The sequence below is a fragment of the Amblyomma americanum genome, chromosome 3 (genome assembly GCF_052857255.1).
Source record: "Amblyomma americanum isolate KBUSLIRL-KWMA chromosome 3, ASM5285725v1, whole genome shotgun sequence".
NCBI lineage: Eukaryota > Metazoa > Arthropoda > Arachnida > Ixodida > Ixodidae > Amblyomma > Amblyomma americanum.
In genome coordinates this window covers 177,787,408-177,814,032 of record NC_135499.1, presented here as the reverse complement: position 1 = coordinate 177,814,032, position 26,625 = coordinate 177,787,408, and the positions used below count along the sequence as shown (strand labels likewise).

Here is a 26,625-nt window from a genome sequence, read left to right as displayed (position 1 = left end):
ATTATTATTATTATTATTATTATTATTATTATTATTATTGTTATTATTATTATTATTATTATTATTATTATTATTATTATTATTATTATTATTATTATTATTATTATTATTATTATTATTATTATTATTATTATTATCATCCTGTCTTTCTATCCCATCTTTCAACTCTCCCACTGTTTGCACGTGGTAGCGATTGTGGCTCGGCTTGAGCCAGTGGGCAGGTCTGTGCACTTTCCTTTTCTTTCTTCCTGGCGACAACTTTCTCTCTCTCTAAGGCGCGCGTGTGCTGTAAGATGTCAGTGCACGTTAAAGATCCCCAGGTGGCCGAGATTATTCCGGAGCTCTCCACTTCGGCACCTGTTTCTTCCTTTCTTCTTTCACTCCCTCCTTTATCCCTTCCCTTACGGCGCGGTTCAGGTGTCCAACCATATATGAGGCAGACACTGCGCTATTTCCTTTCCCCAATTATTATTATTATTATTATTATTATTATTATTATTATTATTATTATTATTATTATTATTATTATTATACTAACAACAACTATTTTTGTCCGTAAAAAAAACATTGCGCAGCGATCTGGAGGAAGCGAAAAATAGGGAGAGAGAGACAATAATTTATTTAAAGGAAAGGTGGAGCGGTGACCTGCTACTCCACTCTGGGGAGAGGGAAAGGAGAAAGTAAGTGTGGTGGTGGTAGTGGTTGTTTATTAAAATAATAACAAAAAGGAAGAGATTCTTGCTATCCCCGGCATCTACCATCGATACTGAAGCACCTGAGCTGGGGCAGCGGAAATAAAGGATAGGCAGAATGGAGAAATGAAGTGAAAGAGGTGAGGGGACAGAAATAGAGGATAAGGGGAGAAGTAATATACATATATATATAAACTATTTACACAATAATAAATGTGTCCAGGTTGTGCGCGTGATTAGTTCCGGTTGGAGGAATTAAAACGCGCACGGCACTATGTTGGCTACAACTGTAAAAGAGTCAGTATGCGAATAGAGGGTGACGACGCCATAACACAAAGAAATAATGGAAAAATAAATGCACGTTACGTAGCACATATCCACGCTGGCAACATTAGCACTGACGTTGCGTGCTTCTTTCGTTCCACTGCAAGGTCGTGCTGCATCGAGCTGCTTCCCGTGCTCGCAGTGCAGTCTCTCGAGTGGGACTACATCTTTCTGGGTGAGTGGCGTTCGGTTTCATTTTGTGTGTACGCTTTCTTTTGCATCGTCCCCTCCGACAAAATCTTCCGGGACATCACTACAGTTGTGCACTATTTCCTCTAACAAGTAGCTATAAGGGGAGGCTGGCGCCATGGTTTCCTTAGGCCTACTATGCAATTCATAATGGTCGCACTCAGGCGTACAAGTTGGGTGTTTCTTTTGTAAAGACAGGTGTCTTCTTGTAAAGACAGGTTTCTTTTGTAAAGACATACTGCGCCACTTCCTTTCCCCCAAAACCAATTATTATTATTACTACTATTATTATCCGTACATATCCGTGTTTGGTAGGTGTCAAAGTCGCGACATTCGTGTAAAATTTGTGGCCCAACCACTTGCCGCAGAATGACCCCGATCATGTCATACTATTCAGCGTTTCGTGCATCATAAACTTGCTAGTTACGCTGAAGCCTAGCTCTCAACAGGGACTCGAAACGGCGACCTATATGTACCCTCAATTCCTCGTCTTTACGATTGTCGCAGAGCGTTCGGGGTGGTGGCATACAATTTCGCGTTTCTTGCAACATAAACTTGCTAGTTAAGTCTAGCTCGCGGCATTCGAACCGGCGACCTATGTCAAATGTGTTAACACTCGGCATTCGATCGCTGCCTCAGCGTCGTCGCATTTTTTCGTCGTTGTCACTCGCTTTCCGTGGTTCTCGTGCTTAGCATGATCCGAATTTAGCTCTAAATAAACGTCTCTGAACTGCAAGTAAGTGTGTGTGCCGTCATGCTTTGAGCATAATAAGCTCGTCTAAGGAATTTTCGAAAGTTGCACGCTCTTGAAACGCCGGTTTTATATTCCTCCCTGTATCGCTCAAGCACAGCATTACCAGGGATAGCGGCCAGCCAGGACCGCTATAAGCGTATAGCCGCCTAACGCGTTCTGTTCTGCAGCCCCTCTGTCATTCTCTTTCTTTGTTACGTCATGGGTCACCTCAGCGAGCTATTTTTAATGTTCAAATCCACGTACCACGTGATGGCCGCCAAAGGAACCAGAAGCGCTTGTCCCCAATTTCTGGTAATTATATTTACCGTCAAGCCTCCTGATACAGTTAGCAGACAAATTTTGGATATTTCCGCTCGGCCAGCTTGTAATTGTTGTTATTATTTTGTTCACTAACACGAAGATGTGCACAAGAAACAAAAAATAAGAGGGCTGGAATTTTCCACTAGAAAAAGGTGAAATGCCTGCCCATCTACAAAGGTGACAGACAATGATTTTCGCATTTATTCTCTCTCCGCAAATGATGATGATGGTGATGATGATGTCCTCTTCTTCCTTGGACTCCAGATAGACGAAGGGGACCGCGCGAAAATTTTCAGTATTCCGGGCTGACAGAGGCCAATGACAACAAGACATTCCGGCGGTGGTTCAATTTTCTCACTGCAGGGTGCGACTTATATATGATGCCGAAGGCTCAGCTGTAAAACGTCTTGCACTATGATTTTATGCAGCACCAACGTTAGCGCTCGCGGCGCGTGAACTTCTTCGCTGCACAGTGAGCTCGCGGCAGAGGCAACGGGCTTAGCTCTCTCCGTTGCTTCAATTTCGGGCTTCGCGGAACTCGACTGCGCCTTGTAAGTCGCACTTATGCTCTCTGCTTTCTTGTAATCGTCAGTCAGAAATCCTTGATCGAGATTTACAGAAGATAGGTTAATAATTTCATTCGCCGCTTTTAGGAAGGGGCGCGCGAATGTTACTTATGCCTAATACGCGCTGTATGTTTGAGAGGCACTCGAGATAGCGCTTCTGGAAACGTCTAGCCTGTGCGCGGAAGCTGCTGGTTAATAGTTTAGATTTGTGGCGAACATCTCCCATCTACCTACCTGCCGCGGCCTGCACTTCGCTGATGCAACGTTCCTTTCTGTGTGAGCCGCCGTGGTGGCTCAGTGGTTATGGCACTCGGCTGCTGACCCGGCCGCGGCGGTCGAATTTCGATGAAGGCGAAATTATAGAGGCCCGTGTACTGTGCGACGTCAGTGTACGTTAAAAAACTCCAGGTGGCCGAAATTTCCGGAGCCCTTTACTACGGCGTCCCTCATAGCCTGAGTCGCTTTCGGACGTTAAACCCCATAAATCATAAACCTTTCTGTGTGATACAGTAAGATGAGAACCTCGTGCGTGTCGCAGAAATCTCCGCAGGCACCGTATACGAATATCCCTGCCAACCTTTGGGTTTGTATCTTGTTGCACTAAAATGTCGGCGTACTTAACCTTGAAGCGGTTTGAGGCTCTATCCTGGCTAAGGAAACGCCAGGCGCAAAATCCTCGACCATCAGCAGAGCATGGTGCGGAGAACATTTTAGTACCACCCTTCACCTCATTTTAAAAGAACGTCTTGCGGGGGCAAGTTGGTAACTGCACATGTTTGGTTACAGGCGCGAAAACAGACACAGCACCTGTGTTGCGTCTGTTTTCGCACCTGTAACCAAGCATGTTCACCTCATTTAACCGCGTACTTCGGCTCAACAGTTAGACAAGGTTGCGGCGAGGACAATCATTCACCGAGGCTTACACCTCGATCGAAGAGGCTGGCTCAATGAATCCTGTTGTTTTTGTTGCAGGCAATCTAGCTGTGGATCTTCACCGTGATGGCCAGCAAGAAGCCACTTCCTGATGCCGCCGCCAGCCACGGTGAACAGAGTGCTCAACAGCAACAGGCAGCCACATCAGGCGGATGCAGCTGGGGCGACGGAAGACATGACGCAGCGGACATCTTTGAAGAGGGGTTCCTCCCGTGTCCCGAACTGCGCTGCAGGTTCGATTTCAACTCGCTCGACGACTGGCAGCGGCAGGAATGCACGCCGTTGTGTGAAAGCGACGTGCTTGGCCAACGTAAAAAAGAGAGCGGCGCGGGTGAGCCATGTTCTGGCCCTGACAACCAGGCTAAGGCAGTAAGCGAGCGGAAGGAGGTGTCACGCTCCGGCAGCCAGGCCGACGACTGCCTCATTGGACAAGGTATGCACAGCCTTTACCTTCGGTACGAGCATGTTGTTCCTGGTCGCGAGAACGCAGGCCGGGAAAGACTTCGTGCCACTTGCGGTAACGTAGTTTTTCTTGTGAATTAGAACGGGTTTATTGTAAATAAGATCAAATTCGAAGGATAAGATTCTCTCGTGGTGTAATTGCTCAATTTCACCACCACCCCCCCCCTTTTTTTTTTTGCTGACAGCGGACTTGTAACTTGATGGGAAAGGATGCAGCGATGGTCGATTTAAAAACTGCGTGTGGGACTCAGATGATTTTTTTGTGTGTTTTTTGGCCAACATGTAGTTACCCGCCGCGGTGGCTCAGTGCTTAGGAGCTCGGCTACTGACCCGGAGTTCCCGGGTTTGAACGCGACTGCGGCGGCTGCGTTTTCATAGAGGAAAAACGCTAAGGCGCCCGTGTGCTGTGCGATGTCAGTGCACGTTAATTGTTGTTTTGTGTGTGGAAAGGAAATGGCGCAGTATCTGTCTCATATATCGTTGGACACCTGAACCGCGCCGTAAGGGAAGGGATAAAGGAAGGAGTGAAAGAAGAAAGGAAGAAAGAGGTGCCGTAGTGGAGGGCTCCGGAATAATTTCGACCACCTGGGGATCTTTAACGTGCACTGACATCGCACAGCACACGGGCGCCTTAGCGTTTTTCCCCCATAAAAAGGCAGCCGCCGCGGTCGGGTTCTAACCCGGGAACGCCGGATCAGTAGCCGAGCGCCGGCGGCTGCGTTTTTATGGAGGAAAAACGCCAAGGCGCCCGTGTGCTGTGCGATGTCAGTGCACGTTAAAGATCCCCAGGTGGTGTAAATTATTCCGGAGCCCTCCACTACGGCACCTCTTTCTTCCTCTCTTCTTTATACTGTGCCATTTAGTTTCCCCCAAAACCAATTATTACTGTTATTAACATGCAGTTAATACTCCGAGATGCGTGACATGGCGAGATGAAACACTGGCGTCTTTTATCTACGTGAAGTGTATGTTATAAGTCTTTGAAAGCGTTTAGATTTCGTGAGTACGCTTTAAGACCAAGGAACAGTAGCGATTTCGGGTGGCAATTTCGGTGCGTTCGAAACCGAGCATGCCGTATACGGACTCTACAGACATGACAGCTAACCTTACAGTTGATTCACGCTGTACGAAAACTGTCAGCAGACCTCCGCTCAGCGTGCCATCATTTCTGGGCATGGTACCCGAGGGTTTACCTTGGTTCCAGCACGCTGACTGCATACCTCCTTCGATTAGAACAGGTGTGCTGAAAGATTTACTTTACCAGGTGAAAGTCGTCGTGCTGAGTAATTTAATAAGCGATAACCGGCGTCAGTTAGGATACGCGCCGCTCACATTCAAGGTGTTCCGCAGTCAAGGTTTTCTATGTTGTGATTCTTGACATACTCTGTTAAGCACCCAATTTGACAGAGAATTCTTTGAACTGCTTTCCTGGTGACGAAGTCGTTGCGATGTCAGTCTCTCATTGCATCATTTGCTTTTTTTTTTTTCGTGCACCTGGTTCTTCATTAAAGAACTGCCGAAAATGAAAATTTACGTACTGTTCATTTTTTATGTCAACAGGTTCGTCTAAGGGAGCTGAAAAGGAAACGCCACGCTGAGAGCAGGTCGGGCGCCACAACGCTGCAGAAGAGCTTTATGTTCCAGCAAAGGAAAGGAAATAAAGCTAAAAACGTACCTCTGCTTTTTGTATCTGCCATTTCTGGTGGTCGCCTCGTTTTCACGACCATCATATTGATGCCGGCGGTACGCTGTACATAATTCTCCGGCTCCTGCTCTCCACGCGGTCGGTCTACGTAACTTGCATCGCACTAAATGCACCAATCGAGACTAGTGAAACGCTGCAAGATATTGAAATAGACTGATTTCTCTGTCCTCTTATGCCGAAGCGCAAGAGCTGTTAACCAGTCAGAGCACGTGCTTCCGCTTGCAGGGCGTTTAATCTGGCTCATCAGTGGGTTCATTTGTAGCTTTGATTCAATTTTAGTAGTTTAATACCACAGAGCCACATGACAACGCTCATTTGTGCGACAGATTACGTTTCCTGCGCTTTCCTAATCGCAGCGAACTCTGGTAACTGTGTGACAGTGTAGCTCGAGTGAAATCGAGCACGCAAAATAATATCTCAACTTGACGCAAGCTGCAGATTGCTTCTCTGTTTTGCATATGTCAGCGGCTTAATGCAGCACGAAGGCAACGCGCTTCTCCAGGAGAAGCAGTCAAGCAAAGAAGCAGTAGAAAAGCAAAAGGAGTGGCACACGTTGGCCACACGGGAGCATTGCTGGCTCGGATGGGGCCCATTACCTGTGGACTTTTTTTTTATTTAGAGCTAGAGCTGTACCCCTCGGTGTACAACTTCGGATTTAGAAGTGGATGAGACGATGACCTTCAGTGTTTCACAAAATCAAATCGAACTTAACTACGTGGAGGTATTGCCCAAGCTATGGTAGTATAGCCACGCGATCATGTGGCTATGATCATTGGTAACCTGACCTCGACCCTTGATTTGACACAGTGGCACCGCATCGACAATGACCTTCAATACCTCGCAAGGTCTAACCGAACTTAACTGCGTGGTAGTATGGGCCAAGCTATGGTAGTATGACCATTGGGTACCTGACCTTAACTCTTGACCTTGACATTTGATTTGACACAGTGGAGATTGTGCTTAACAGAGCTTTCGCTCGTATGTCTAGGTTCAGGTCACGTTGAACCCTAGCCACTTTTTTTCTTCAATGCACGTCCACTGTACAGCTGTCAGACGTCTCATCCAAATGGCTGTGGAGCGGCAGGCAACCCAAAGGTTAAAGGTAATGTCGATAGTGGCGTATGCAGGTTTTGTAAAACAAAAATTGGAGGGTACACTTAAGCTCTGCCTTAAGAGTATGACGCGATAGCATAATGGGTTAATTCCCATATATGCAGAATTGGTCATTCTCGAGTTTACGTTCATAGATCCCTGGCGGTCCTCACACCCCTCCTGTTGCAGCGGTTAAGCGATGGCCCTGCGATGACAGGTGCTCCCAGCGGTGGACCTTGTGCGACACAGGTTGCTCGTCCCGCGCGACCAATCATTAATTTAACCGCCACCTGCCACGGTGGACAGGTCGTGATGACGGCGCGACCTAGGTGGCCCACCTGCCTCGTAGGTTGCTCTGTGGGAACCACCTGCCAGAGCCATGCCCGTGGTCTTTCGGTCACAACGCCGACACCAAAATTTGTACAGAACGGAACGGGGCCTTTAACACTATCGCGTTAATACTATTTGAATTCGCATCTTTGCATGCAGACGCCACAGCAACATGCCGAGAGTACACGCAGTGTAGTAGACAGTTGGGACGGCTGATGCAACCAGCCCCCGTTAGCTACTGCTTTCACACGCAACTCCTCTCGCGCAGTTTACAAATGACAACCATTTTCTTTTCTTTAAAAAGACCAATTTTATTCGAACCTCCGTATGTACAAAACATCTCATGGTCACCGCAGGAGGCGAGTCCCATTAAAATTTGGGCAGGAAATGATGTGCACATCACGAAAGATCAGATAACTTAGGAAAAATGGACAGACAGTGTTATTGCCTTGGTGACAAGTGACAGTTTAAAAATATAGAGAGACGACACGCGTTCCCAGATGTGTGTAAGTGACGAAGATATGTGCTCAAAGACCGCGGCAGCATGACAACGCGTCGTCACTCTAAGGTAGGGAGAGTGTGCCCGACCTCGGACTAACACGAGGAACGTTGATATCACGGCGGACACGCGCGGATCGAGCGCGAAGCCGCCGCGGCTGCAGAGTCGCCTCCAGTTCACTTGTTGTACTTCTCGATGAGCGTGGTGGCGTACTTGACGTAGGCTTCCTTGGCCTCGTCCTGGCTGGTTCCTGCAAAAAGGGAGGTCAACAATTAAGCGAACATGGCGCGGCTTAGCTTTAACGGCGGGGAAAAAAAGCTCCAACAAACACCGGAACACACTTCGGGTCGTGACGTATACTGTTTCGCACGTACAATACCACAAGAAAAGGCCCGTAGAATACCCACTACATTCCGTTCTCGGTACCTGAGTTTTCAAACTACGTAACATGTTATTCATTCGCGCTCGTCCTGTGTTTCCCATTGCGAAGTACACTGCGACTGTCCTTTCCTTCAGCTCTCCCATATATGATCCAGAGGTTTGAGCGCAGAAAAAACAAGATGAAAACGGCTTTGATTTTGAGTAAGGACGCAGGACAAGCACACAGATCGCACGAGCTTCTCGCAAACGTATTAAGAAAGAAAATTCATGTATCGCACTTGGAGGGTCATTCATTTTGGGGAATTCCACTCGCTCAAGTTCGCAGGTAAGAAGGCGTACAGTCCATGTTTCTCACTGATTTTATTCCATTAAAAAAAAATTAAGCACCTTTCAATAGGAGAGTGCTACAATTAGTCGCATAGTCTTAAACAGCTTTTATGCGAAATGCCATCTTGACCGTTCCTTGCTGCACCGCGATCATTCACAGCTGTCCAGAAGCAGGGAACAGCGCATTCGTTGCTCGATACAGAGCCGCGCTTCCGAGCTACAAGCGGTTCGATCATAGCTTCCTCCACAAAGCCCTGCACTTCTGTGGCAGTGTTAATGAGTCTATACCAAGCAGCCCACACTGGACAAGTCGCTCGTTTCTCTGTGCTGTATCACAGCCTTCACGGGAAACCTTACGTGACGTGAAGCTCGCTCGCGTGTCCTGCGCGTACAGCAGCGCAGAGAAAAAAAAAAAAGATCAGCGCACCCTATCTATACGAATACACGCACGGAATACGTGTGTATGACCGGAATCTTCAACGGTCCAGCCGGCGAGGAGAGACGGCTCCGTCATTGCTTTGCAATGAAGACACGCGGGAGGGGGAAAAAACGCGTAAAATCGAGCGCTCACGTCAAAGTCCTAGGAGGGATGCGCACGAGGAATTCCCGACAAGGAAAGGCGGCACAATTTATTGGCGCCGCCGCCGCCAACGGCCCAGGAGGACGCATTATTATACAAGCCGGACCGGTTATAGCGGGGAATCGCCGCCTCCCTGTCTCTGCAAAGTGGACACGACGTCTTCGTCGTTGGCCAAGGCTAACAACGGCTTCTTGCGCGTGCCGCCAAAGAAGAGGATCGAAATGTGGAAAAGTACCCGGGGAAGGAGTCTTATCGGCGGAAAGGGTGACGAGCCTTACACAATGCGAAGGGGTTACATTCAGAGATATATATAGAGAGAGTGACGACGGGCTTACCCGTTCGCCACTGCGCGAGTGAATTGCAGGAAAGGCGAGATGTAAAAACCAGCCACAAACGAAACCTCTTACCCGCCGCGGTGGCTCAGTGGATAGGGCACTCGGGTACTGATCCGGAGTTCCCGGGTTCGAACCCGACCGCGGCGGCTGCGTTTTTATGGAGGCAAAACGCTAAGGCGCCCGTGTGCTCTGCGATGTCAGTGCACGTTAAAGATCCCCAGGTGGTCCAAATTATTCCGCAGCCCTCCACTACGGCACCTCCTTCTTCCTTTCTTCTTTCACTCCCTCCTTTATCCCCTGCCTTACGGCGCGGTTCAGGTGTCCAAAGATATATGAGACAGATACTGTGCCATTTCCTTTCCCCAAAAACCAATTAAAAAAACGAAAACTCTTTCGCCCCCCCTCCCCCACCTAAAAAATTAAGGAAAGAAAGAAGACTGCGTGACGATATGACGTCACAAAGCGAAACCCGTGCGGCCTGTGCATCCAGCAATTACGCCGCCGACAATGCTTAACCTGTGCGCGGCGTGCACTGAATGTATTATATGGGTAGAATGTCGTCAAAGGCAAAGAAGGGGGCGAATATACAGAAAAGGAAACGATGACCCACTTTTTGTCGTCCGATCAGTTGACTGTTCGCAGCAAGTTCAGTCGAGCGCTTCGTTAAAACAGCGGGAAAAGCAAGCCAGACGCACAGACGTCATGTGGCTGCTGCGACTGCCGCAGGGGGCACGTCTTCGGGCAATCAGCGCGGATACGGCAAAGAAACCCGCAAGCAAAAAGAAAGAAGAGAGCTCTAACCCGACCGATGGCCTTCACGCACCACTGCGGAAGTGACGAGATTCCGTGAGAATAGACGAAGTCGCCGTCAAACGAGGAAGTCAGTTCGTGGAAAATCTAGACCGCTTTTTGCCACTAGTTATAGTCAGTACGCAGGTAGAACATACACCGCGTGCCGGAAAAACCAGATGCTCTTCGAGAAAATCCAGGCCAGCAAGATAAGGCGACGACAATTCTACGTGATCACGGGCTTTGCATACGAAAGCGTGCAGTCGACTCGTTTGAGTAAGCCCGCACGGGACTGTCCCCTGCGTTGAGAGAGGGCCAGACGCCGGAGCAGTCACGGCTAATGCCACTCTGTAGTCTCGTAGCAGGACGGTGAAACTGATCCCTTTGGACACAGCAGTTCCTCAACGACGGCGACGTGCAAACCGATCTCGGTTTATATAAAAACGTTCATGTTAAGATCCGCCCCTGGAAGACGTACACCTTCGAAAAATTGAAACCGAACATGCACGACTGTCAAACAAAAGGCACGTCTATGATAACAACCCTGCTTGCCTCGACAACTAAAGCTAATGTTATGCGCGTAACAGTTGAGCGAAATCAGCTCATTTCTTTGTTGTTGTTGTTTTTTATACACAGCATAAAAAATATAAAAGGGAGGGATGTGTGGTGCCCTAAAGCTACGAGAAACGATGCGAACAGCTAAAGCGCCGAAGCCTATCCGTTTGTAGGTATGCCTGAAAAACACAGCAAGATACACGCCCTAGAGAGCCGGTCGAAACACTGAAAACCAAATTTGTTTCTTGTTCTCTCAACAAGCCTCGACAGCAAAAGTGGCTGCACACGAGATTACCGGGGGTTGTCTGTATCCTAGTAACATCGATCTGTAGCTAACTGCAGATTTCATTCTTTTCTTTGTTTGTTATATCACTCGTTTAAACAAATTAGCGCGTATGTATCGCTGCCCTTTGTCCGAGCGCTTTCTTTTACATGAGTTAATGCAACTACTGCGCTACGATTAACATTAATGAAGGTATTTCGGTTGTATATACACTAGTTGTACACCACGGTCCGCGTATCAGGGAAATCGAGTTGACGGCAGGCCTGTCGCCTTTCGTCTTGTCTCCCACTTTCTTTTTTTTTTTTCAAAACGAAAATAAGCACGAAAGAAACGAATCTAAACGGACCTCTATTTTCTTGTGTGTGTGTTTTCTGGGCTCACAAACTATAAGCGTACACACACACACACAGCAGGGAAACTTTCACAGCTACGCGAGTTCCAACGTCACCTCTTCCAGGTGAACAAAAAAAAAAGGGGGGGGGCGGGGGGGGGGGGGAGTGAGCCGTTACATCTTTTCAAGACGAAGGTAACACCGTCGTCAATGCGCCGTGAGTTTAAGGGGTATAAACATCTCATTTTTGTGGCACGTTTTCTTTTCTACAATGATGCGAAAGACACTACTATGCATGAATCACCATGTGGTATTCGCCTGCGACCGCTAAATACTTTATAATCGGATTTTTCTTTCATGCAGTTTCGGTTTCAACAGCCGAACGAAGGCTTTGACATCAAAAGTGCGGTTATACGTCACGTGAGGCATGGAAGATCTGCGATATAATCGCTGCTTCATCCTTTTAATTCACCACAGTGCTGAAGCCAGCCTTCCTCAAGAGCCAGTATGACAACGAATGTAGAAGCAGCGATTATATAGCAGTCTTTTCATGCCTCACGTGACCTATAACCACACCTTGACGTCACAGTCATCGTTCGGCTGTTAAAATCGAAACCGGAACAGCACGAGAAAGAAATTCGATCATAACTTATTTAGCGGTCGTAGGAGAATACTACCACGTGGTGATACGCGCTTTACGCGTCATTGCATAGAAGAAAACACACACCGAAAAGTTAGGTGTCTACACTCCTTTAAGAAGAGTCGATCACAGTCCGAGAAGCGTGTCGTATGGACCGTCGGTCCAGCGAGAGAGGCATTTCGGGCGGCGGCCGCGTGGAAGCGAAGCGGAAGGAAACAACTTCGGGCAGCCCGCCAAGGGGAACGAGGGGGGGTGGGGGGTCAACGGCTGCCGCTATTTGGGTCGGAGGAAAGAAAGAAGCCCGCAACGGTGCCTTCCCCTTCCAAGCGGACTGCTCCACGCCGTCGTGGAACGCGGAGATGTGGCCCGTTGCGTGGAGGCTGAGGAAGCTCTCTACGGGCGCATTGTGCGCTCAAAGAGAACAATCCGAGAGCACCTGCGTACCCGCGCCCCGCGAATGCCTTTTATGTGCGCGCGCACGTCCGCCGCCGTTCCATTTAACGAGGGTTGCGCGCTTTTAAAAGCGCGCGGAATTTTTGGCGGAAAAGCGCAGCAGTTCGCGAAATCGCGAGGCCGCGGCATAATTTGCCACCGGTTTCTGCACCATGCGGTTCGCAGAGCTCACGATGGCAAAACGCTTCTTTGAAGCAACTTAGAAATGGCTACCAAGACGACGAGTAGACAGCGAAAAATTTCACTAGGGCACAGAGTTGTGAAGTTATCCTTATAATTCTGCCCCCCCCCCCCCCCCCCCCCCCCCCGGTCGAGGCCACGTCATACAGCAGAAATTTGGAATGGCTAAATGAAACGGGGCAGGGCAAACCCACTGCACCACTTGTATTACTCACGCGACGAAGGTCATCGACCGTTAATTCACATGTGGACAAAAGGAAGTTAGCCGCGTCTATTCCGGCTGCGTACAGCTTCCTTCAACACCGGCGCTGAACGCAACGAACCGCTTAGCACACCTGTGTCGTCACAGTTCAAAAATACTTCCTCCTTCGAAAAAGAGACTGCCGGTGCCAAAACGATCACCGGAGTGGCGAGCTTTCGTTGCCTGTGTACATAAAAGAAGGGCAAGGCGACAGCGCACTGGCACAGCTATAAGTTTAGGAGGAAAAGCGCGCGCATATGCGGCGCCAAGTTTCCGCGTTATGAAAACGGCGTGGCCGACATACGCTTGTTCGACATCCGGGCGCACACATTTGCAAGACATATACGTGGGTGCACACAGTTTCGAAAGTAAACACAGACGGGGACAAAGATCGTACTGAAGAGGGAAAGAAAGACAAGTGCAAGCTTCTGCATGCACGGCAGGAAAGTGTATTACGTTATAGCCCAAGTGTCTACACCGGCTTGCCATCGCTGTCAAGAGATACGCGGCCGCACGGTCCGCCCAACAGAGTGGGCGTGTGCACAGACGCCTCCTTCGAAACGATTTTCTGAAGCGAGAGCTTGCGCATGCGCAAGCCGCCTTCGCCTTTCCTGCAGCGGTGAAGCGACGAAGATAGTTGCATCGCACCGTATACAAGACCGCCCACTTTGATAGCGTGACCACAGATAATGCATTATCCGTACCACCCATCATTCCCTGCCCGACGCCCAACATGGCCCACCTGCGGCCAGAACTCACTTCAGAAACCCTGTCATTGGCTAGCCCGAGTAGGCGGAAGTTTGCGGTGGAAATATACCACGCCGACGGCGACGCTGCCTTTACGAGACTAAAGTGCAAAGTTTGTAAACGAAAACGTCGGTCCGTCAGTCTGCCAATCGGACAGCCTTGGCAACCGTTCATGTTTGTTTGCATAGGAGCTACGCTGGGAGCGGAGATAATTAGACCCGCGCGGCCTGTTAAAAAGGGGGAAAAAAGCTGTAAAGAGCCTAACGAGAGTGGAAGTACGGGCTAGCTGGTTGTTCAAGGTAACGTGGTCATAGCGCGGAAAAGACAGCACGAAAGGAGAACAGGACGCACATGCCCTGAGCGAAGCGCACTTCACAGCCAAGTTCTGCATTGCACATGTGCTCCAAGGCTCACTGTAAAGTCTCCAATTGCTCACCTTAGGCGCACGGTATATACGAATCGGACATGATTAGGCACTTTATTTACGCATCTGCCGAGATATGGGCGGATAATTTTTAGTTTATTTTTCATCTCCATGATCTGGGGGAATTTGAAGCGGACAGCGACGTTATGCCAAGTATATAGATAACTAACAATAGCTACGCTATGCGTGATCTGTTCTGGAAAGGGGGGGGGGGGGGGGGGGGGAGAGAATCCAGACATCGTATTTGTTTTTCTTTTCGACATTTGCCCACATATTTAAAGACTCCTGCCAACACCCCAAGTGTCACCGCCCGACGACACTCGATGTGATGCACCATCTTAAAATATCACAAGAATACTATTGGTTTCTGCAACAAAGTCTTATGCAGTGCATTAAGGTTGCAGAATTAAGCTCACCTCCAAAGGATGAGTGAAACTCCTAGACTGCATTTCGTTCCGCTATACGCACGAGGGTGAGTACCGATATTTGCGCAGCGCGGCCCAGGCGCCGTCGACATTTCGGGGAAAATTAGATTGCGTATACTCCCTGCTAACGTACTCACTCGAAACCCATGAAAACAGCAAAAAAAAAAATAGAAATCAAAGAAGGCCTGGTATTGTTCGCACAGTAAAGAATGCGTCGCCGCGGACAACCGTATCGATCTATACAAGGGAATAAACTCGAGCGAGGTCGGGCGCTGAAAGCCCGGCATCCTCATTCCACGCACAATCAGCGCGGTGAATAGAGTCCGCTCACCCGCGGACGGGGCGGCGGTAGACACGTGCGCTATCTGTATACGCTTCATCGCCGCGCCATTTTCGTCAAAGCTTCGGGCGCTGGATCAAATCCTTTAGATCTTTCCTTTCGGCTCGGCATTCAAAGGAACACATGTTTCTTCTTCGCCTTTCCCACCAGCGGAAAAGATACATCACCGCAGTGCGCCACTCGGTAATGCCTGCAAGTGCTCTTGTAAGGATGCCATAAGCGCTGCACGACTTGCGCGTACTGCTGACTTGAGGTTGGCGAGAACAAGGTCACCACTTACTCCTGAAAAGGTGCGACGTTTCGGCATTTGGAGAGTACACGTAACTAAGGTACAACCTTTCGCGACTGCTCGCACATACTAACACGCGTTTCCACCGACTCCCCAGAAGAGATTGATCCTCAGCGCCAACATCTTGCGCACGAAAGACGATTTTCAGATGCTTTCAATATCATAAGCACAGTCGTTTCTCATCAAACGCACTGCGTTACTCAAGGTTTCCAGTTTCTCATTTCCGCATCTCCTACACGGATTATCACGTTCCGGTGAAAGAGGGAAACTCCACGCGTACACCGCGTGCCAAAGATTAGATTGCTCGGCGCCAGATCTCTGACCCCCGAGTGCTGCAGAGCCCAAACACGCGGAGCGACGTGGCGTGCTTCAGGATATATACTGTGCCTACTGACAGAGCCCTACAGTAGTCATTTCGCTGTGAAGCCCGGGTAGAGCCTTTGCCAATACCTGAAACGCGCCGCGGCCGAAATCTCAGGACATTGATCGCCGACATTCACTGGGCACAAAGGATAAAAGAAAAAAAAAAGAAGCACGGAGACCGAAAGTGCGACGGAAGCAGCCAAGTAGCGCTGCTCAAGTACTGCCCAGTGCCGGCTCAGCAGAGCAGCGCACTCTCACTTGAAGACGAGTGATAAGCAACGGCCGAATCGAAGGATCAAAGGGCGGAGATATAGCAGAGCGTGAGGGAAGGAAGGACTGACCCTTCTTCTTGTTCCAGAAGGTCCACTTGGCGCGGCCCTTGGGGTCGAACATGCCGGGCTGGCCTGCAGAGAAGAAAGAGGGACGCCATGAAGTACCGGCCTTCCACCTTTGTGTAGAGCCTGTACACTAAATTAGGCCCATATCTTACAGGACAAGAAAAAAAAAAGCTCCAAAAAGACGCAGCACGCAACATAAAGCAGGATACCACACAAGCGCTGTTGTCTCGTGTATTGGATCGTTATGATATAACGGTTCCACTTCGACTCTATTACGTTGTTTTTCGCTTTTTGTGATTGGCTCATGCGACTCCACGCTTTGTGTTACCTCTCCGCCCCTGGCTGAAGGCCAGCGATGGCAAGAGGAATGGCCGCGTGGTGTCACTGTGGCCAATCCCCCCCCCCCCCAAAAAAAAAGGGGGGGGGGGACTGAAAAACAGAAGAGTCAGATGGAACTGTTATGCTAATGTACAATCCCTGGCTCAAACCGAAGCATGCCCGAATGGGTGCTGCGTGTATCTCGATGTGCACAGAGGCTGGCATCTACGGCAGAGTGCCCAGCGAGCCTCAAGAACGAGGATGATGCCTCCGAGAGGAGAGGAGAGGAGAGGGGGGGGGGGGGGGGGGGTTGCCGATAAGCGACCGCGCGATGTAATCACGCCTGATGGGCCGCGGACTATCAGAGGCTGAGCTCGGAGGACAGCGTTGAACACGTGTTCCGGGGGTACTATTGCAGGGTGGCGGCGGTGGTAATCTAACTCCGACACAATAATTTAAATACGGGCGCATATTTCGCAGCTTCCTGTACCCGACGGTGCAGGTAGCTTTACGAAACGGAACACACTATACGTGCGCAGTCAACGATCGCTTTCCAGGTATGAATGAGATACTTCCAATGGATTCAAAGCGAAGAATAGGATATGATTGGTATGACATTAGGAGAAGCCCTTCTGCTGCAGCTGGTCAATGAGGAGGATTATGCTGATGAAAGAGAAGCATAGTTTTTGTTAGTTTTTTTTCTTCCTTTTTTGAACAAGTTTCATCTGGACGCATTGTCTGTCGAATGCCTTCTCAAGTTCAGTGCAGAATTATGAACAAATTTGGTCCTTACAGTTCCAACTATGTGTTCCTTTGATACAGCTAACACCTATACGTGTCGTGCTTAGCAAACTACGAACGCCGGCGCATGCTTGATGCTTCGCGCCACAACGTCTGTGCAGACTTTCGTGCGCTGCTCTATTTGACACTGGCCTGGATATGAAGTTCGTGCTTCCTCGCGTCTCTTTTCTTTTATTTTTTTGTTTTCAACAACTATGCGCAAAATAAAGCGCATAATCAGCAGAGGCTGCAATGCGCTATTTTCTAAATACGCACCAACTGTATCTGTTGCGTGTAGAAATTCACACCCAACTCAGCAAGAGCAAGGGCAAAACGAAATGTGCGATTTTGGAAAGAATAAATAATAACAAAAAAGCCGACTTCCTACAGCGCACAAAAAGCAGGGTATAAAACTCGAAATGTCAGCTTTTCGAATACGAGAAAGTTAGGAGACAAGGACAAAGAAAATAACAGAGTAATGTAGAAAGGGCGCAAAGCGTGCAGGGCTAAAATAGCACTAAAGAACCAGCAAAAAATAAGTGAGAACAAGAACGGAAAAACAGGTATCCATTCCCGCCGTCTGTATGTCACATACATCAGGCCAGGGCCAGCTGTGCAAGTATTCTGTAGGTACGAAAGACGACTCGTTTGAATCTTGTTTGAAAACCTGCTCGTAAGTAACATCGGGTCTTCGGCATAACGAAACGTGCAAAAAAAAAAGAAGAAAACAGAAAAGTCAAGATTTGAGAAACGCGCACGGTTATAGTGCTGCACGGTGCCGCGAACGTTCTGCAGAGCCGTTCTCCATTCATCCCGTCATTTGTGTCAGGCAACACGTTTACTTTTTTCTTTCTTGATCGACAGCTGCAAAAGCCGAAAGAGGCAAAAGAACGCGTGTCGATTCAAAATCCAGGCCGAACCGATCTAATACGCCATTTCCCGGCGCCGGCAGAGCGGAGCCTCGGGTGCGCAGACGATTCTTATTCGTCGCGACGGGCAGACTTTACGGTATTGCCCCTCCTACCGCTCTTCTTCCGTCCCCTGAGCCCCCTTCTCATTTAAGCAAGGCAGGAAAGGGGGCAGTAGGCGTCACCCCGCTGGCTGTCCCCTTCAACAAGCTTATCCTTCGTGCCTTAGATGCCATGAAGAGAGCGAGGAGTGGTGTGAATAAAAAGCATTTTGGGACCTAGACAAGCCGATCTCCATTAACCAGAAACTCCGGAAGAAACCTTGTGGCTAGTACGTGTCAGTTCGAAAAAGAAAAAAAAAAAGATGGAGGGGAAGCAGACGAAAAACTGTGTGCTTTAATTACCGAGGAAAACGTTCACGTCCGTGACAGTGCTATCCTTGCAGCTGTCGATCGACTGTTAATGAAGAAATTAAGGGAAAGAAACAAGAATTAGACTTACTGATGTTGCAGTCGCCAATGCTGCCCTGCTTGAAGAGGCCGTAGAGTTCGAGGAGCTCCTCGTCAGACGGGCGCTCCTTGAGGTTCTTCACGTCCTCGGCGGCCTTGTTGAACCTCTGCGAGGAGGATCGTCACCCTAACATTAAGCTCGGCAAGCAGCTCTCCATTACGCGCTCCATTTTGCGGCGCCGAAAAGGCGGGGTCAGAGAAGCAAGATTCATACTTCCTTCGTACGCCATGCAGACCGAGAAGGGGTCTTCAAATCGCAACGAAGTGCGTTTAAAAGGCGCGTGCGCAAAAGCGGATTATTTCCTGATGCTGTTCTTTTTCTCCAAGAAAAACCACTTTAGTGCCGCGTATCATGCTCCAGGGCAAACCACTAAGTTGCCAGCACAAGTAAACAGCGACTTTCAACCCCTCACTGCAATGGGGAAAAAAAAAAAAATCGCATGCCAATCATTGTTCATCGAAGAAATCACGCGTGTACTTGCTTAGTGATAATCTTATATTTGTATAACTTTCAACTTATCTGTTTAGTCTTTCTGTTTTTCATTTCTGTGTGCCCCACCCCTTATGTAATACCCTCTAACGAGGGTTTTTAAGGTATTAAAGTGAAGTGAAGTGAAGTGAAGCTCTAACTCCGAACCAGTGTCTCATTGTAAGGACATAATTGGCACTAACCCACCAGCACTATTTATAGAAAGCCGAGAGTAAAAAAACGAAACGAAAGAAAAAACGTGGAACGTGTAGCGGTGGCAAGGAAAAAATTGGGCATGCAAAAAACAGAAAACTGGATGTTTAGAAGGGGAACGCACGAGAAAAATCGTAGAGAATGCATGCACATCGTTAAAATAGCACCGCAATCGCTAGATATACCACAACGCGTGCTTTTAGTCGTAGATAAAACCCGGCTACTGCGCGCTGATGAATGGTGGGGATAAGAACATCCAGTAGAGGCTGAGGCATTGAAACCTCTTTGCACTTACAACGTCAAGGCTCTCCTGAAATTGAAAACAAAACATTGATGCAAATTTCAGCTGATCCAGTCCGTCATCGATGAATGGGAAGGTTTAAAAGTAAAATAAGCCGATAAAACCCTGTTCTACTCACTTCGGAATTATTTCGCTTTTTATTTCGCTGTGGGTGCTCTGAAATGAGGAGTATAATTTCCACGCATTTGCTAGCAGGCCTAGCCAGAGATGCAAGAGGAAATTCACAGCATAAAAACCTTCATTTCGACTCTAGTAGCCGTGTATTTCTTCCTCCTGTTGACCCCAGAAAGCGTTGAATCAACGCCCCGCTCACACGATAAATAAAAATCTCTATCTGTCTCCGGCTCCATGCACTAAACCTCGTGCAGCTGTACATTTGCACCCACATATGAACTTGTACAAGGGGACCATTAGTCAACCAACATATATGAATAAAGCATTGGTGCTACACATTTTCCTGAAACTCGTGCGGCAGGACGCCGAATATGTAATCCCGTTTGAATGCAGGGGACATAGTCCGGATCACACATCTCAATAATCCAACGACGGTACTTTCGATTGTACTTGAAACTAACTGTACTAAGCGTCGCTTTAGCACCTCACCTCGTCGAGACTCATGATGCTTCTCTTGTAATCCAAAGAGCGAATAAACTCCAGGAAGTAAATTCAGGTAAGCACAAACCGGCTCCGTCCTTTATAGCAGTAGACGATGTCCGTGCTGTTTACCTCGATTCGGCTGCTGCATATGACTTTCACGCTCGCTCTGACCTGTTTCGCCTCAAGACATCAAAAATATTCTTTTTGGTTTGAATGAAAATATTTTGTAAAAATAAAACTAAATTTTGTTTTGCAGTGGCACTTTGAAACGACATAGCTACATCAGCTACATGTACTACCTTTGATGCCTTTGACGTAAAATAGCTCAGCGTCTAGCAACAGCGTACCTTATCCACCCTTTTCTACGGCTAGCGTCGTTTCCGACAGGCAAAGGAAACATGGTAAGTCTGAATTAAATCGCAATTAATCCATCCTGTTACTATCTCTTTGCTAGAAATTTGTATGAAATAGACTAAGAGGGATACAAGCTTCTTTTAAGCTCAGTGATTTTCTGTGTGTTGTGGTTTTTGTTTACATTTCGCTGGCAAGTAACCCCGGCACTTTCATTGCACAGGCAAAGAGGACTAAGAAGGTCGGAATCGTCGGCAAATATGGAACCAGATATGGTGCCTCTCTTCGTAAAATGGCGAAGAAGATCGAAATAACCCAGCATGCCAAGTATACTTGCACATTCTGTGGCAAGGTGAGCAGAAAGAAAGAGTAAGGTGCTTGTGTTCATCCCTTGTGCATAGTTCGCACTGACGTGCTTCGTGTTGTGTTTGCTTTGTAGGACACGATGAAGCGCACCTGTGTGGGGATTTGGAAGTGTCGGTCCTGCCGCAAGACTGTTGCTGGCGGCGCCTACGTTTTCAGGTGAGTTTTTCGGCACTGTACCGGCCAGCGTGATTGTGCCCTGCCACCTTCGTTAACAATGGTACTCGTGATTACGCGTTGAGTTTTGTGTGAAATCGATGCTGCTCCCATCGCCTTTAATGATAATAGCTGTCATTACGTGACATATCACATGCCAGGGGATTATGCAGTTTGGAAACACGCACCGGTCGTGACATAACCTTTTTCGTCGAATGTGTTCTACGGAACCTGATTCCTTGATTATTATGCTATTTGCATTGTAGACTTGAGTATTTGAGAAACCTTGTTCATTTTAATTTGTTTTCGACAGGCAGTACTCGTATACTTCTGTTTGAATTGTCGTTCGGAAATCCGTGATGCGTTCATATCAATTATCCATAAGACAAGACCATGGTGTTAGAATAGGGGGTACGACCCACGCAGAGAGCTTGAGCTTGGTGACCACAAACTGCTGTTGACTTGCAGATAGTATACAAAAAACATTTGTGAAGGCCTCATTTGTCAAACATACTGATCGCAACTTTCAGTAGTGCTGACCTTTCTACTTCATTTCGTAAGCTGCTTCAAAGCTCTACTCGGCCATGGCTCATTACCATACACCTGAACGTTTTCAACTTGCCTGTTACAAGTGCATGCTGGGCCTGCTGTGTCTATCCTAGCACGCACGTCCGTCTTAGCGGTTTGCAAGAGCACCGTACTGATCGGCTTTATGTATCATCAGTGTATTGCAGTTGCATTGTTGTATCTGTGACAAAAATGTGCTTGTGGATTTAAGAACACTGTGGAATTTAAAGTGTTCAGTGTATCAATCCTTGTACAAAGTTCGTCTCTCACACAGGTCTTGTTTTGTGTACCGTTCTTTCACATCAGTGAGGTGCTGGCAGTAAGCCTACGCTATTCACGAGGTTTTGATCAAGTACTTCTACCCCATGCAGCTTCTACTAAGTAAGGCATTAAATTGTCAGGGTTGGCACATGTCTGAAATCCTTGAATACCTTTGATTTTCTGCAAACTGCTTGAATGGCCCTTGAAGCTCCTTAAATTGTGATGTATTGTTTAAATTTCTTGAAAAATTGTACAAGTCTAGTTTATCTCTAAAAGGCAATGCTACATGACGAATAACGCTCCTCAGAGAACAGTGGAAGACAGGGAGATGAGTGGCTGGACCAAGGGCACGAGTCCTTAAAGTCCTTAAAGATGCTTATCCTACACCCTTTCCCATCTTTTCTTTTTCCTGTATATGTTTCCTTGTTTCCCTAGAATGTTCTTCTCATGTACGAACAACCTGTTGTGAACAAATTGATCTCAAAGCGAACTCGTCATTTCCTTGCTGAACTTTCGCGCGGCCGGCTGCTCATTTTCCCAATCCTCACCCTTTCTTCCACTGTTCTCTCTGAGAGGCGCTCTCCTATTTTCAACACTACTGACGCTGGCCATGATGTCATTGATTGTTTTGCCTCTATGCCTTGTGTTGTGTGGTGCAAATCAGGATGCCGTGCCAGGTGGGAAATGTGTGTTGAATTCCAGTGGCAGATTGCAAGCACTCTGCCAAATTACGATCGGAGCATGTAGCTCTGGTGGAGATTGCTCTCTCCCATTCTGCAAATGGAATGCATGTGCTCCCGCGGGGCATTGCACAGTTCTACGTTCAGGCAACATGGTGGTGCCTGTCGGAACGGCGCCTCTCGCTTCACCACCGATTCATCCTTGCCGCCACTCTCTTTCACGTTCACAGCAAACGAAAGACGGACAAAGCTTTCGCTTTCTCAGAAGATGCGGTCACCACGAAATTTTAGCCATAAAACATGCCGAATTTTCAGATTGCTTCTGTGTTTACAGAGCTGCTAGGCATGGCAAGTCTGCGTCGTCTGACGTCTGAAAGCGTGGGAGGTTCGAACAGGTTTAACGATTTTAGTCAAAAAGCGATCACAAAGAATTGACATTTTGTTAACAGGTTTTTTTTAATTTATGCAAGTAATTTTTGTTTTGGGACGCGAACAAAACGAAAAATAGTTACATTTGAGAGAGTTATCACTGTGCGTTTCGGCTTAGACGGGGCTGCATGTGGCTAACAATAAAGAAAAGGTTAAAAAGATATTCCATGTATGTTGCCTGGATCGCTGGGCAGCGAGGACAGGAAGGAAGCTGACAAAGGGGAGAGGAAAATCTGAGACACTTCCACAGGATAGCAACCTGCATTTCCAGCGAGGTTATCAATGGTGCTTGCTTTGAAGCAGTGGTGAACCAGAAGTGCGTCAATCTTTTCAAATGTTAGGCACCTGAATAGGACTTGCCGGTTCTCTCACCATCTTACCGACAATGGCATCATTGCTGGTATTCATGGGCAGCTTTGTAGTGCATTGTCTTATGTATAGAACTACGAGGGCACTTGCACGGCACTGCTGGTACTCTCTTATGCTTTTTTTTTCTCATTTCATTTCCAGGCCCACCCTAAATATGCATTTTCTCCGAAAAGATAAACATACTCATATTGTCCATGCACACCACATTTTCTTGGTGGTGCAAAGTAGCCAATGTAAATGTAGGATAGGTTAAGCATTGTAAAACTTTTCTGTTTAGAAACTAAGGTAAGAATGTAGCTTCTTTTTTTTTTCAGTTTTAAAGCTACCTTTGCCACAATACTTCAAGTGCTGTGATGTATGTTTTCTGGCTGTGCTTGAAACGATAATGATCCTGTGACACTAACAATCCCTGGCGGTAATGTTTCATTTATCGCCGCAACCAGTAGATAGTTTCGATCCTTTGTTGTGGAAGCAGAGCACTGGTAAACACGCATATGGCCAAGTGAAGCTGAACCTGCACGATGCCCGCCCCATCATAGCACCCACAATATTCACATGCGAGAGACATCATTGCATTCATACCACATACCGTAGATGTCATGTCTGCTGGCATGATCACTCTGCTCTGATAGCTCAGTGATTGCTGGCCTCATGGAAATGAAAATCTGAACCGCTCCATAAGACGCCCTTAATTTAAGAAAATCTGAATGAAATATGCTTGGAAGCACATTAGGTTGCATAATTAGCTATCCCATACCAAATTTTGAGCAAAAAAACCATGTCCTAATTTTTGAACTGACACAGGAAGTGAATATTGGCTGACTATTGCAGGGTGTATTCAACCCTTCTTTAGAACTATCGTATGTTTATCAGTTGCAGATATGGAGGTACAGCTTGGTGGATCCATTTGTACACATGTCAGTCGTGCGCAGTTCTGGTCAAGTAGGCATAAGTGTGGCCCATGCCTTTAGCCAAGTCAACTCTACCTTGCCAAACTGAGCAGGTGGCTTGTGTTACAGTGGATACTACCCAGGCTGAACCACCCAATAACTGCATGGTTGACATCATCAGTCAGAGTGCAGGAAACAAACAGCCACTGAAAGGTGCCTGTGTCGCAAGGAAAGTGCATCCAAAGTGTGAATTAGAAGGCTTCCTAGTAGTTTTCACTGAGGGTAAGAAAAGCAAAAGCCTAAATAGGTATTGAATCATTCGTCGTCCTTCCGCAAAAATTTTCTGTCTAGCTTATAGGACCAGAGATATTGGCACTTAAAAGCAACCCTCTCCGTTTTCTCTCTCAACTGGTTTGTCAGAGTGAGCCAGAACACACAGCACTTGCACACACACACACACACACTCTCCCTCTCTCTCTCTGTGATTGTTTACTTCAGTGGTGCGCTTGCTCCTTCACCAAAGTTGGACTGCAGTTTTTTAGTGTGATGTTTCATAGCTAGGCAATTGCAGGCCTTTACTCCTGACACCTTAACACAGGGCTGCCTCGAGAAACTGGCAGCAGATGTCACCTAAAGCGTTGGAAGGAGGAATTAAAAAATATTAATCTTGCTTTTAAGGACACTTGCGTGATTTGGATGTTCAAAAGCTTTCAATATGGTTCAGCGGTTAGGGTGCTCGGCTGCTCAGACGGAGGACCTGGGTTCATTCCTGGTCGCAGTGACCGCATTTGGATGGAGGCGAAACACAACGTGTGTCATGTGATGTCAGTGCACAGCTGACTGTAAAAGACCCCCAGGTGGTCTAAATGCCCAATACCTAGTTTTTCCTGTACATTCACGGTTGACCCCACCTTGAATGCCTCAAGTGTTGGCAGGCATGTGGAATGAGGTTTCAGTGGAGATGTATGTATAACCATGTCATCGACCCCACCTTGAATGCCCCAAGTGTTGGCACGCATGTGGAATGAGGTTTCGGAGGAGATTTATGTATAACCATGTCAAATTTTACTGTATTGATTGTAGACGTACTTGAAATTATATTTTTCAAATGGAAATCTGCTCAAATGATAGGAAAAAAACATTAGAAGGTGTGTGGCACATTTGCAATTTCTCTCAAGCTTTTTTTTTGCCTGTTTTGTGATGCTACTTTCACTCGTCATGCGCGGCGCAGCATCCCACATTCATATGCATATTCTGTATTTGTACATAGTTTATATTACCCCCTATCCTTTCTTACTATCGCTGCCCCCTTTTTTTTTCTCTCCCTGTTCTTTTATTCCTGCTAGTCACAGCTCAGGTTTCGATGGGAGAGCAACATCTTTTCCTTCCATTGTTATTTTATTAATAGATAGCCACTAACAACAACTTGCTACTTCCCTCATTCATCATGAACCAGTTTGCTTCAAAAGCTTGAGCATTCCCTTAAATCCTTTTTCTGGACCTAGCACAGTATGCTGTTTTAATGTATCGTAACTAAAGTGTCTGCTTAAACTGGCATGGTTTATTTCATAGAATGCCATACGCTGTGCTTATGTGCATTTTTTTTCTTTTTACTCCTCTGTATTCTTTGTGTTTGTCGTGGTGTTCCATTATGAAGGAACAAATCTGGTGTTATTGCTTCATGTTTTTGTTTGCTGTAGCTTTGCCATTGTAGCTGTTTTTCACTTTCTCAATTTTTGCTTGCTTTTTATTTGCAGCACCACAGCTGCTGCCACTGTGAGGAGTTCTGTGCGTCGCCTGCGGGAGACAAGGCAGCAGTAAATACAGATGTGTAAATAAACACTGAAAAAAGCCTCAAGCCTTGACCAATTTTGTCTCGTGCTGTAATCAGTCATGGTGCACAGCTTATTGTCATCATTTATTGATCCCTTAAGGACCCTTCACAGGGTATTACATGGGGGGAGGTGGGCAACGTACGTAGGACAATACAAGAACAAAGCCAAAGAGGTTGAAAAAAAAATGCTTTTATTAAATGAAGTGCATCACTGTTGGCAGGAAATATTGCAGCAATAACCATTGCTAGCTTTGTGGTCTTTAGTGTGGCATTGTGCACACAAATACATGGAGGTTAAAGATTGTTTCAAATTTTAATCTGGTAGTTCTGATGCATAATTTAATGTGTGCACTTTAAGCAGCTTAAAAAAATCTCGTGGGACGGTTCGGACCGTGTAACGCGAGATTCAGCGATAGCTGTTTGGGCATTTGGTCACGTGATGCACCCCTGCACTGGCAGGCAGCTGTTAATCACTCATAGGCTTATGTGACCCAGGTTGACCGCGCAACCGCACCGGTTACACCGTCGGCAACGAGAAAGCTATGGACAGGCGCCTAACAGTAGTCGCTGTAAATTTCAAGGTGAGGCAGCCTGCCATAAATTGGACTACCTTGGTACATACAAGCCTATGGCACGTTGCGGAAACAAATCTCCCAAGAGAAAAAAGTGATCATATGACCTCTTGGGAGTAATTCCGTATGACTAGGCTCGTTTGTTTCTACTCCCTTCAAAATTGTGGACACTGCACCTTGTTTCAGAAGGG

General features: G+C 47.3%; 3 protein-coding genes across 3 annotated transcripts; 2 read left to right on the top strand and 1 right to left on the bottom strand.

Annotated features, from left to right (window-relative positions):
* Positions 1–2,724: 2,724 nt before the first annotated feature.
* LOC144123496 (uncharacterized) lies at positions 2,725–5,860 on the top strand. The gene is made up of 3 exons (XM_077656312.1): positions 2,725–2,810; positions 3,798–4,191; positions 5,781–5,860. The coding sequence occupies exons 2-3, from the start codon at positions 3,825–3,827 to the stop codon at positions 5,816–5,818; spliced, it is 405 nt and encodes a 134-aa protein (XP_077512438.1). The 5' UTR covers positions 2,725–2,810; positions 3,798–3,824; the 3' UTR covers positions 5,819–5,860.
* Positions 5,861–7,749: 1,889 nt separating this feature from the next.
* Positions 7,750–20,102, bottom strand: LOC144125515 (acyl-CoA-binding domain-containing protein 7-like). Its single transcript, XM_077658980.1, has 4 exons — positions 19,969–20,102; positions 18,375–18,489; positions 15,871–15,933; positions 7,750–8,096 (listed from the first exon to the last, which is right to left on the bottom strand). Exons 1-4 carry the CDS (start codon positions 19,981–19,983, stop codon positions 8,023–8,025), a joined length of 267 nt encoding a protein of 88 aa, XP_077515106.1. The 5' UTR covers positions 19,984–20,102; the 3' UTR covers positions 7,750–8,022.
* Positions 20,103–20,236: 134 nt separating this feature from the next.
* On the top strand, positions 20,237–25,886 carry RpL37A (ribosomal protein L37A). Its single transcript, XM_077658979.1, has 4 exons — positions 20,237–20,363; positions 20,537–20,665; positions 20,753–20,835; positions 25,786–25,886. The coding sequence occupies exons 1-4, from the start codon at positions 20,361–20,363 to the stop codon at positions 25,847–25,849; spliced, it is 279 nt and encodes a 92-aa protein (XP_077515105.1). The 5' UTR covers positions 20,237–20,360; the 3' UTR covers positions 25,850–25,886.
* Positions 25,887–26,625: the final 739 nt, after the last annotated feature.